At 38.5% G+C, this 12,638-nt stretch overlaps 1 protein-coding gene across 1 annotated transcript in view; it reads right to left on the bottom strand.

Moving 5' to 3' along the window:
- DTNB (dystrobrevin beta) overlaps window positions 1-12,392 on the bottom strand; it is a 221,397-nt gene extending 209,005 nt beyond the window's left edge. The window contains exon 1 of the mRNA XM_065890926.1: window positions 12,326-12,392. Coding sequence (XP_065746998.1) covers window positions 12,326-12,392 — 67 coding nt within the window. The remainder of the gene's footprint in view (window positions 1-12,325) is intronic.
- Between the last annotated feature and the right edge of the window lie 246 nt (window positions 12,393-12,638).

Below are 12,638 nucleotides of genomic sequence, written 5' to 3'. Positions count from 1 at the left end.
GACCAAAAAGTGAAGCAAAGATTTCTCTTAATCTCACTTCAATCAACCCTTACCTTGATGTCACAATTAAAATTATTTCCTCCATCACCTGGTTCTCACAAAATTTCTACCCTTCTATACATACACGTTATAGTCCTATTTTCTTTTTTTAATATAACAGGTTTTTTGAAATATAATTCATCCATTAAAGTATTCAACTTAGTTGTGCAACCATCACCACAGTCAGTTTTTCATTATCTCCAAAAAGAAACCTGTTCCCCCATGAGTCACTTTGCCCATTTTTTTATTGAGTTATAAGTACTTTATATGTTGTAGATACAAGTCCCTTATGAAATATATGATTTGCAAATTTTTTTTCCCATTCTCTGAGTAGTCATTTCACTTTCTTGGTCGTATCTAATGGGGCACAAAAGGTTTTAATTTTGATAAATCCAATATATCTGTCTGTTATTTTGTCACTTGTGCTTTTGATGTCATACCTGAGAAGGCTTTGCCTAATCTAAGTTCATGAAGATTTATACCTATGTGTCCTTCTAAAAGTTTTACAGTTTTAGATCTTACATTTAGGGCTATATTTTTAGTTAATTTATTATGCGGTATGAGGCAGAGGTTCAAATTCATTCTTTTGCATATGGATACCCACTTGTCCCAGCACCATTTGTTCAAAATACTATTCTTTCTTCATTAAATGGTCTTGGTATCCTTGTGAAAAATCAAGTGACCACAGATGTATGGGTTTAATTTTTAACTTTCAATTCTATCCCACTGATTATATGTCTATTCTTATGCCAGTACCACACAATCTGGATCATTGTGCCTTTGTAGTTCTCAAATTCGGAAGTGTGAGTCTTCCAACTTTGTTCTCTTTTGAGACTGTTTTGGCTACTCTGGGTCGAATTTCCATATGAATTTTAGGATCAGCCCATCCATTTCTTCAAAAAAGCCAGTCTTTTTATGAGGACTGCAATGAGTTTGTGGATCAATTTAAGGAATAGTGACATCTTAATGATAAATCTTCTGATCCTTTAATACAGGATATCTTTCCATTTATTTAGTCTTCCTTAATTTCTTTCAACAGTGTTTTGTAGTTTTCAGAGTATAAGTTTTACACTTCTTTTGTTAAATTTATTCAGTCTGATTTTCTTTCACTCATTTAGTTTCTATATTACTATCTCAGCCTAAATATTTTAAATTGGAACCATTAAACATTAATTATTCAAAACCAAACCAATAATTTTAAGAAAGAATGCCAACACATGTCCAAGAACATTTAATAAATAACCTGTCATTAAATCACTACAGGTAATTTTAATGTCTAAACATTTATTTCTATGAAATATTTTAATGAGAAACACTGATAAAACGAATGTTAACAGCTAGGAAAGGAAAATTCCACCCCCATCTGATCAAACAGAAACATTACTAATCTGACTGATAAGACTTTTTGCAGGGTATTTATTAGGCAATGCTTGCTAGTGGAAAAGTAACTACAGAAAAAAGGTAGTGCACCTGGTATAACTCACTCTTTTCAGACTCCTTCTCCAGGGCAGAGTCAGATTTGTCACCACAAAAGATGAAATAGAGCAGATATCACACAAATCCAAAGCTAACTAGTTTAGGAAAATAGGAAACTCCAAATGCTTCAGACCAGTTTGCCAGAAATCTCTACACTGAAGTTTCAGGAACTAGTCAAGAATCAAGTATCACTCTGCTTCCCTTTGCCAGTCTGATCCTTGTGAAAATACATCACTCTAAATGTATTGAAGAAAATGTAGAGAGAGCAGAGGGATGTTACAGGATTCAGAAATTCTAAGAAGTCCTGGCCAGAGCATCATTTTAAAAAAATCTAATAGCAGTCCAAATCCAAACATAATTTCTAAAAGTTAAGATATAATTAATAACCTTAGAACTTTATTAAAATATTATTGTACCAACATTCAACCAAACTTCCCATATGTTTCCCTTCTTCTGAAGCAGCCATCTTCCCTAATTTATGTAAGGAGAATCCTCATACAGAGCCTAAGAATAGCCTTCATTTTTTTAATACTTCCCCCATGTAAATGTCACATTAATTTCCTGATCAGAAAATATGGTAGTTTGGCAAATACAAAATAGAAAAGCCCCCAGTGAAGAAACTGAAATGACTGGAATATCACTTTGGGAATTCTGAACTAGAAATGATTACTCTTCACTATCATTCATTTCAAGAATATTTCATTGGGCTTCCCTGGTGGCACAGTGGTTGGGAGTCCGCCTGCCAATGCAGGGGACACGGGTTCATGACCCGGTCCGGGAGGATCCCACATGCCGCGGAGCGGCTGGGCCCGTGAGCCATGGCCACTGAGCCTGTGCGTCCGGAGCCTGTGCTCCGCAACGGGAGAGGCCACAGCAGTGAGAGGCCCGCGTATGGCAAAAAAAAAAAAAGAATATTTCATTAAAAGAAATACAATAAAATGTCATTTTTATACTAATGTCAGACAATGTTTCAAGCCCACCCAGAAATTACAGAGGTTTTCCCTGGTGATGCAGGGGTTAAGAATCCGCCCGCCAATGCAGAGGACACAGGTTCGAGCCCTGGTCTGGGAAGATCCCACATGCGGCGGAGCAACAAAGCCCGCGTGCCACAACTACTGAAGCGCGCGCACCTAGAGCCCATGCTCCACAACAAGAGAAGCCACTGCAATCAGAAGCCCGTGCACCACAACAAAGAATAGCCCCTGCCTGCAGCAACTACAGAAAGCCTGCGTGCAATGAGGACCCAACACGACCAGAAATTAATTAATTAATTAAATTTTAGAAAAGAAAAGAAATGATACAGAGAGCCCTAACTAAATATCCAGGCAGAACTCTGGCCCCAGTTAGAAAGCCCAGTGAAATTCGTGAACAGACAGGGAACCAATGGGACACTGAGTACCCAAGAGGTACAGGAGAAAGATAGGGAAAGGATAAGAAAGGATTAAGCCTTCTTCGCACTTTATGGCTCTCCTTATTCATGAGAATGGGATATGAATGTTCTATAGTATAACCAAATCCCAAGGAAAGCAAAGAGTCAAATGGAAGGGTTTTATTGTATCTGTTTGTATCAGAAGCTTATATCAAAACCTCCAGGGGAGGAAGCTGGAATCTTCATTCTTAACCAATGCCCCTAAAGAGTCTTATAATCAAGCTAGTTTTGGGAAACATAGGACTACCCAACTCAACTTAAAGGTCTAGCTCACGCACCTCTCACATTTTACCTCACACTCAACTCCAATCAGTCTGGACTACCTATAGTTACCCAAACATACCGGGTCCCGTCACCTCTGGGCCTTGGTAAGTGATAGTGCCCCAGCCCTTCCTTCACCACATTATTGGGCTGACTCAGCCAAGACATCACTTCCTCCCAGATTCCTTCCTGAACCCGCCTTGCGTCCCTCATCATGGCTCCTACTGTGCTATCATCCCTTGTCCCCACTTCCAGGAAAACAAAATCCGTGAAGGCAGAGACCATTTTACTGTTGTATTACTCATTACTGTATGTCCCAAAGTAGAACACAATAAAACTAGCACCTAAATATTTATTGAATGAATAAATAACTGAAAACTGGGAAGTTCTGGGTTGTCTGATATAAAAAAGGCTTTTCCCCAAAAACTTACAAAGTTATGTCAAACGGATATACAACTGCAGACACTAGCAAGGAAAGGCTCATGGAGGGAGATGATAAAAGTAGTGGGGAAGCCAATTCCTTTTCCTGTGTAAACATGTTGATGCTTCTAACTTTCCTCAGGTAGGGCAGAGCACTCCAAACTGTGTTCCAGGAAGCCACAGGATTTGATGGACGTGCTCAGCAGACTGATGACAGGGATAAGGAAGTAAATGTACTTTGCTGAAGATCGAATCTCACTGGGGAGATGAGGAGGAAGGAAGGAGAAAGGGGGAAGAGATTATAAATCTAATAAACGTAAGTACAGTAACATGTCTGAATTGTCTAAAAACTTTCACAAGCACTTCTAATTAGGAAAACAATTTTTTTTCAAAAAAAATATTAGTCTGAATAAGCAACAAATATGAACACGAATGACTTCCTCATTTTTTTCTTGGCAGTACACTTAAAAACCCTAGGGACCAAAGATGAAGCCAGAGGTCCCAGCAGAGAGGAAGGTACAGATAAAACCAAGATCACTGAAGGGTGACTCTCTCAGCGGGTCAACTAGGAAAAAAGTTTTAAAATCCCTCAAAAGGAAATGGCTGTGACACGTACCTGGCTCCACCAAGATCTGGATTTAAATTTTTGTAAATAATGGCAAACAAAGAAAGTGATAACCAAATAGGTTGGGTAAAACAAAAATGGATTACACAAGATAAAAATAAAGTCTAATTTGTGGAGTTCAAAAGATAATACAAAAAAGAGCATATATTTCATAAAGGAGGTACTCAAACACATTCTAATAATACTCTTGTATTACGTTGAACAAAGTTATAAATATTGATATGATTTGGGCTTCATTTTTTTTTACATCTTTATTGGAGTATAATTGCTTTACAATGGTGTGTTAGTTTCTGCTTTATAAAAAAGTGTATCAGTTATACATATACGTATGTTCCCATATCTCTTCCCTCTTGCGTCTCCCTCCCTCCGACCCTCCCTATCCCACCCCTCTAGGTGGTCACAAAGCACCGAGCTGATCTCCCTGTGCTATGCGGCTGCTTCCCACTAGCTATCTATTTTACGTTTGGTAGTGTATATATGTCCATGCCACTCTCTCACTTTGTCACAGCTTACCCTTCCCCCTCCCCATATCCTCAAGTTCATTCTCTAGTAGATCTGTGTCTTTATTCCTGTCTTACTCCTAGGTTCTTCATGACGTTTTTCTTTTCTTAAATTCCATATATATGTGTTAGCATACGGTATTTGTCTTTCTCTTTCTGACTTACTTCAATCTGTATGACAGACTCTAGGTTTATCCACTTCATTACAAATAGCTCAATTTCATTTGTTTTTATGGCTGAGTAATATTCCATTGTATATATGTGCCACATCTTCTTTATCCATTCATCCAATGATGGACACTTAGGTTGTTTCCATCTCCTGGTTATTGTAAATAGAGCTGCAATGAACATTTTGGTACATGACTCTTTTTTTTTTTTTTTTTTTTTTTTTTGCGGTACACGGGCCTCTCACTGTTGTGGCCTCTCCGGTTACGGAGCACAGGCTCCGGACGCGCAGGCTCAGCGGTCATGGCTCACGGGCCCAGCCACTCCGCGGCATGTGTGATCTACCCGGACCGTAGCACAAACCCGTGTCCCCCGCGTCGGCAGGCGGACTCTCAACCACTGCGCCACCAGGGAAGCCCCATGACTCTTTTTGAATTATGGTTTTCTCAGGGTACATGCCCAGTAGTGGGACTGCTGGGTCGTATGGTAGTTCTATTTGTAGTTTTTTAAGGAACCTCCATACTGTTCTCCATAGTGGCTGTACCAATTCACATTCCCACCAGCAGTGCAAGAGGGTTCCCTTTCCTCCACACCCTCTCCAGCATTTATTGTTTCTAGATTTTTTGATAATGGCCATTCTGACTGGTGTGAGATGATATCTCATTGTAGTTTTGATTTGCATTTCTCTAATGATTAATGATGCTGAGCATTCTTTCATGTGTTTGTTGGCAGTCTGTATATCTTCTTTGGACAAACGTCTATGTAGGTCTTCTGCCCATTTTTGGATTGGGTTGTCTGTTTTTTTATTATTGAGCTGCATGTAAATTGTAAATTTTGGAGATTAATCCTTTGTCAGTTGCTTCATTTGCCAATATTTTCTCCCATTCTGAGGGTTGTCTTTTGGTCTTGTTTATGGTTTCCTTTGCTATGCAAAAGCTTTGAAGTTTCATTAGGTCCCATTTGTTTATTTTTGTTTTTATTTCCATTTCTCTAGGAGGTGGGTCAAAAAGTATCTTGCTGTGATTTATGTCATAGAGTGTTCTACCTATGTTTTCCTCTAAGAGTTTGACAGCTTCTGGCCTTACATTTAATCCATTTGGGCTTCATTTTAATTGATGTTAAAATTTCTGAAGTAATCACAAAAAGAACAGAAAGAGAACATACCACTCACAAGTAAGTAGAGGGAAAAAGTAGAATGGAGGGAAGCTCAATTCATCTAATAGAAGTCAAGAAAGCAGGGAAAAAAAAAACAGAGAAAGGACAAAACTGAAGTACAAAATAAAATGGAAGAAATATGAAACATATCAGTATTCATAAAAAAGGTTAAACAGGGCTTCCCTGGTGGCACAGCGGTTGAGAGTCCGCCTGCCGATGCAGGGGACACGGGTTCGTGCCCCGGTCCGGGAAGATCCCACATGCCGCGGAGCAGCTGGGCCCATGAGCCATGGCCGCTGAGCCTGTGTGTCCAGAGCCTGTGCTTCACAATGGGAGAGGCCACAACAGTGAGAGGCCCGTGTACCGAAAAAAAAAAAAGGTTAAACAAAATAAAGTCTTCAGTGAAAAAGCCAAAATTTTCACAATGGTTGTTTTGGTTATTTTTTAAAATAATCTAACTTATGCTGTTTACAAGAGATATATATATAACATAAGGATACAGGGGAAAAAATTAAAGAATAAATGGATATATACTGAAAAATCTGCAAACAACAAATGCTGGAGAGGGTGTGGAGAAAAGGGAACCCTCTTGCACTGTTGGTGGGAATGTAAATTGATACAGCCACTATGGAGAACAGTATGGAGGTTCCTTAAAAAACTACAACTAGAACTACCATACAACCCAGCAATCCCACTACTGGTCATATAACCTGAGAAAACCATAATTCAAAAAGAGTCATGTACCACAATGTTCATTGCAGCTCTATTTACAATAGCCAGGACATGGAAGCAACCTAAGTGTCCATCAACAGATGAACGGATAAAGAAGATGTGGCACATATATACAATGGAATATTACTCAGCCATAAAAACAAACGAAATTGAGTTATTTGTAGTGAGGTGGATGGACCTAGAGTCTGTCATACAGAGTGAAGTAAGTCAGAAAAAGAAAAACAAATACCGTATGCTAACACATATATATGGAATCTAAAATTAAAAAATTGTTCTGAAGAACCTCGGGGCAGGACAGGAATAAAGACTCAGACATAGAGAATGGACTTGAGGACAGGGGGAGGGGGAAGGGTAAGCTGGGACGAAGTGAGAGAGTGGCATGGACATATGTATACTACCAAATGTAAATTCGATAGCTAGTGGAAAGCAGCCGCATAGCACAGGGAGATCAGCTCAGTGCTTTGTGACCACCTAGAGGGATGGGATAGGGAGGGTGGGAGGGAGACGCAAGAGGGAGGAGATATGGGGATATATGTACACGTATAGGTGATTTACTTTGTTATACAGCAGAAACTAAGACACCATTGTAAAGCAATTATACTCCAATAAAGATGTTAACAGAATAAAAAATAAATTTAAAATAAAAAAGATATTTAGTGTACTAGGCATGCTAATCAAAAGAAAGCTGGTGGGCTTCCCTGGTGGCGCAGTGGTTGAGAGTCCGCCTGCCGATGCAGGGGACACGGGTTCGTGCCCCGGTCCGGGAAGATCCCACATGCCGCAGAGCGGCTAGGCCCGTGAGCCATGGCCGCTGAGCCTGCGCGTCCGGAGCCTGTGCTCCGCAACGGGAGAGGCCACAACAGTGAGAGGCTGGCGTACTGCAAAAAAAAAAAGAAAGCTGGTATAGATATATTAATATACAACAAAACAAACTTTGAAGCAAAAAAGCATTACTAGAAAAAAAAAGTTTACCTATATAATAATAAAAGATTCAATTTCCCAGGTAGATAGAACATTTTAATATATATGCATCTAAGAACAAAAGCTTCAAAACACAGAACTACAGGGGGGAAATTTTAAATCCATGATCAAAGCAGAGATTTTTAACATCTTCCAGTAATTAAGATCAAGCAGTCAAATCAGAAAAGACAAAAAGATTTTAGTAAAACATAATGAGCTTGATCTAGATAACACAGAAATCATACACATGATTTTCAAGCACTCATGGAATATTTAGAAAAACATATAAATATCAACAAATACAAAGATTCTAGAACATCCCTCACTCCCTGACCCATAATCCCATTAAGCTAAATATCTTTATTATTAAAACAGACATTCATTTACGAATTTAAAAGGATACTTCTCATTAATCTACAACAGAAATTAGAAAACACAGAGATCTGATAATGAAAATAGTATATATCAGAACACATGTAATACAAAAATAGAAAATCACAGAAAAGTATATTCTTCAATGCTTACATAAGAAAGAAAAAAGTCTGAAAATAAATGGCCTACATTAGAAAAAGAAAAATACAACTGCCTAAAGTAGAAAGAAGAAAATAATAAACCACGTAATAGCATGAAATAATGACATAGAAAACAAAGATACATAGAGAGGACCAATAAAGCCAAAGTTCCTTGAGAAGACCAATAAAAGTGACAAAATTCTAGAATCTCTGAGCATGGAGGCCTGGCATCAAGTATTTTGTAGACTCATCTAGAAAGTTTTTACTTTAGCACCAGAGTCGAGAGATTATCACCCTTTGTTTTTCTTAGTAATGTTACATCATGTAAAAATCGTAAACTATCAAATTATTTGTACATAATTTATTCTACTCCTCCTTTAATAAATATTTATTGAATTGCTGGGGCTACCATGATAAATACATGTGATTCTTACTTTCATGGTGCTTATAGAGTCCAGAAGATAAAATATTAAGCAAAGAAAGAACAAACTGATTTCATCACTGTTCAAAATAGGAAATTAAAACATACTGTCTAAAAATAGAAAGGCTTAAGAATACTACTGAAAGGCACAACAGTAAAGGTAACACAAGATAAAAAACACAAGCTATCTATCTAAACTATTAAATTCCTATGACCGCTTTCATGCTACAACAGCAGAGTTGAGTAGCTATGACAGAGAACTCATCATATGGCCTGCAAATCCTAAAATATTTACTTTCTGGCTCTTTAAGAAAAAGACTGCTGGCCCCAGAACTGTGTATGTTAAGGAGAAATACATTATATGTCACTGTATCATCTCAAGAGAAGCAGAAAACAACTGATAAAATTCTATACTCATTCGTGATTTAAAGAAAATAACAGTAGTAACTCTTGGTAAATTAGGACAAAAAAGTAGATCTTTCACCTGATGAAGGGTACAAAACCTACAACAAATATCATTTTAATAGTGAAATATTACATCCATTCCCATTCAAGTCAAAAACAAGAATGCCTGCTATCTTCCCAACTCTTAAATACAATATCTGAGGTCCTAACCAGTACAGTAGGTCATGAAAAAGAGGTATAGGGATTGCAAAAATAAGAGTCAAAATGGCCTTTCTTTAAAAATAATGCAGTTCCATAGAATGTACACCACCAAGAATGAACCCTAATGTAAACCATAGACTTTGAGTGATTATGATGTGTCAATGTAGGTCCATCAGTTGTAATGGACGTGCCACTCTGGTGTGGGTGCTAATAGTGGGGGAGACCATGCATGTGCCAGGGCAGGGGGTATATATGAGATAGCTCTGTTTCTTCCTCTTTCATTTGGCTATGAACCTAAAACTACTCTAAAAAAATAAAGTCTTTTTAAAAAATGATGTACATGTAGTTACCTACCTAAGCAGAAGTCTAAACTAACCATTAAGACTAATGAAAGAGTAGAGAAAGATCATTGGATTCAAAACTGACATACTAAAATCAACCCAATACCTAGATGATAGGGCCAAGTCATAAGGCTGGCAAATGGTGATTTCTGCATCCTCAGAAAGTAATTATAACGCAGATTTGGGGTGATGTTGGAAATGAGAGTGGGGCTTCCCACAGCAGATACCACTGCCACCAATGCAATACCTCCTGTGAAGAAATAGAGGAGGCTCAAGAAGCCATACCCACCAAACATCTCCCAGACTGTTCATATCCTTGAGTTTGTTACAGAGAATGGTAATTTATATGAAGTTAGTGTGTCAGTGATAACATTCACTAAGTTGTAAACCCAATCCTTTGCAGAATACCCAATTTCTACTTCAAATATCTACCCCAGTCATGCTCTCTCACATGCCCATGTGAGTGCACCCCAGGTAATTCTTAGTATGAGGAATTATTATTTATTTGGTTTCCATTTTTGTCAGTTTCCCTTTTAAAATGTAAGTGGTATGAGTGAAGTCAGGGACTGTGTTTTGTTCTCCCCTATAAACCTAGCACCTAGAATGGTGCCCGGAATGTAACAGATTCTCAGTAAATGTGTTAAAAATTAAATGAAAAGATGGTCCTTTTGCTGAGTCTGGAAGGGTAGGCAGGAACAACAAGCCAGATGAAGGTGAAGGCAACCCCATAAGCAACAGCACAGGAATATGGAAAACACGATCTATCTTGGGGAAAGCCAGTTCAGAACTGCTGGGAAATGACACACAAGGCATGTGATGGAAACTGGGAACCAAGAAAAAGAGTCCAAAAGGGCCTCATCTGGCACACTGCAGAGCTTGGGCTTTCTCAGGACCGTGATGACGAGCCCTGAAGGGATTTAAGAAGGAAGTAACCTAGAAGAAATCTGGGTTCAATCTGGCAGCATCAGAGATCACCGATTTGAGAGTGCCAAGACTGAAGGAAAGGATCAGAAACCGACTGTTTTAGTTTAGAAAAGTAACAAGGATAAAAATATTAATAATAAACACAGCTTAATGCCACTGAACTGCATATTTATAAATGGTTAAAATAAATATGATTTATGTATATTTTACCGCAATAAAAAAAAAGAGGAATTAAAAAAAAAACACAGCTAGCCACATTAAATAACTACTTATCTGGGAAAGGAATGTGCTAAGTGCTTTAGTCACATTATCTCATTTAATCTTCATGATAGTTCTATTAAGGAGGTACAATTCCCATTTTATGGATGAAGAAACTGTAGCACAGAGAGAGAAGGTAACTTGCCCAAGGTTATACAGCCAGGAAGTGAGGGAGCCTAGATCCAAACCCAGGCAGTCTGACTGCAGAGCCTGGATTCAACACCATCAAGGTATGAGGAACAGATTCAAGACTCACTTTTGAGGGAACACCCAGCTGCACTGTGCCATTTCCTTGGAGGTGAAAGGTGAGGTGGAGAGAAGTGACTCCAAGCCGTCTGGCTTAGATGACTAGCAGTTAGGGACTCAGAGCTACAAAAGTCCTTAAAGGTCACCCAGACCGACTGCCTAACCAATGCCAAAAATTTCCTTTCCTCCTTTAACGAACAGTTATCTAGGCTATGCTTGGCAGGACAACGTAGGTCTGAGTTGAGTCAAACTCTGCCTCCCATTACTAAGACTCTAAAGACTTAAAATAGCTTGATAGTTGGAAGGGTCTTCTGAGACTTGATCTGCTGATTTTCACTCTGTGGTAGGTAGAATTCTAGAATTCTGCAACTACCTCAGGGGCCAACTCAAGCTGACTCCTACTTCCCCCACCCCCCCACCCCACCCCCACCACCCCCACCCCCTGCTTCAGCCAAGCAGAATGAATTTTATGACACTCATGTTGAAGGTCCTTGTAAGGAGCACAGTGCTTTTAAAAGGTTTCACAATCATTGGTACAACTAATAACCTTATTTCCTGGCTAAGGAATTTGAGGTCCACCAAGTGTGAATGCACTGGTCAAGGTCACACAGACAAGCAATCGCAAAACAAAACAATCCTTCAAATACTGGGAACTGCCCTACTCTTCCTGGCCATCTTTTTCTTTGTTTGAGTTTCATATAAGAAACATATAAGAATATAGGAATATATGAGAATAAATAAGAATACATCAATGTAAGAATTTTTTAACAGAAGATTTCAAAGGGTATATAGTAAAGTAATATACCAAAGTACACATTCCTGCTTTTACTTTTTCCTACAGCTCTAAGTGTTTCCTAACACTTAGTCCTCGCTACCTTAGAATCTTTAACTAGTGTAAGGTAATTTACACAATATAATGTGTTAATTACTTATCACCACCTGCAATCTCATGGTAACAGTGGAGTTACAGCAAGAAGTCTAAATTGACTGGCATGCCTTAAACTCACAGATATTTTAGGTAACATTTCTGCCTTTTTATTTATGACCTTGAAGAAAGCAATTCAAGTCAATTCAATTAAAATATATGCTCTGGCTTGGTGTCCTCCCAACTGCACGATTCTTTAACTCCCATTCTTCCCTTTCTAAAGCTTGTAACATAAAACTTATGATTAATGCTATGACTTGATCAGGGGAAAAAAAAAAAAAAAACATTCCCACACATACAAACAGGATTCCAGAAGCACTCAGGACTCACGCATTTCTATGAACAGCTGCCTCTTCTCTGCCATGGTCTTCCGCTTGTTCCCACTTTCCTCAATCATCCTAGAGACAAAGAAGGATACAATAAACCAATGTGTAATTTGACAATTCCACCAAGTGCTTATCAGTCTGTTGTGAAGAGGTACAAGAAACCAAGCTGTGTATGCATACATTAAAAGGATATCAGTAAAAATAAAGTAGAAGCTCGATACAGAAAAAAACAAACTGCTGTTCCTTTATTTGATAGCTTCTAAAATATTATAAAGTCAATACTTAAATGAGCTCATACACTTGCTTCCTGTGCTGAA

Source organism: Phocoena phocoena, chromosome 14 (genome assembly GCF_963924675.1).
Source record: "Phocoena phocoena chromosome 14, mPhoPho1.1, whole genome shotgun sequence".
NCBI classification, from domain to species: Eukaryota; Metazoa; Chordata; class Mammalia; order Artiodactyla; family Phocoenidae; genus Phocoena; species Phocoena phocoena.
The sequence above is the reverse complement of the archived record's forward strand: the minus strand, read 5'-3'. Positions and strand labels throughout refer to the sequence as shown.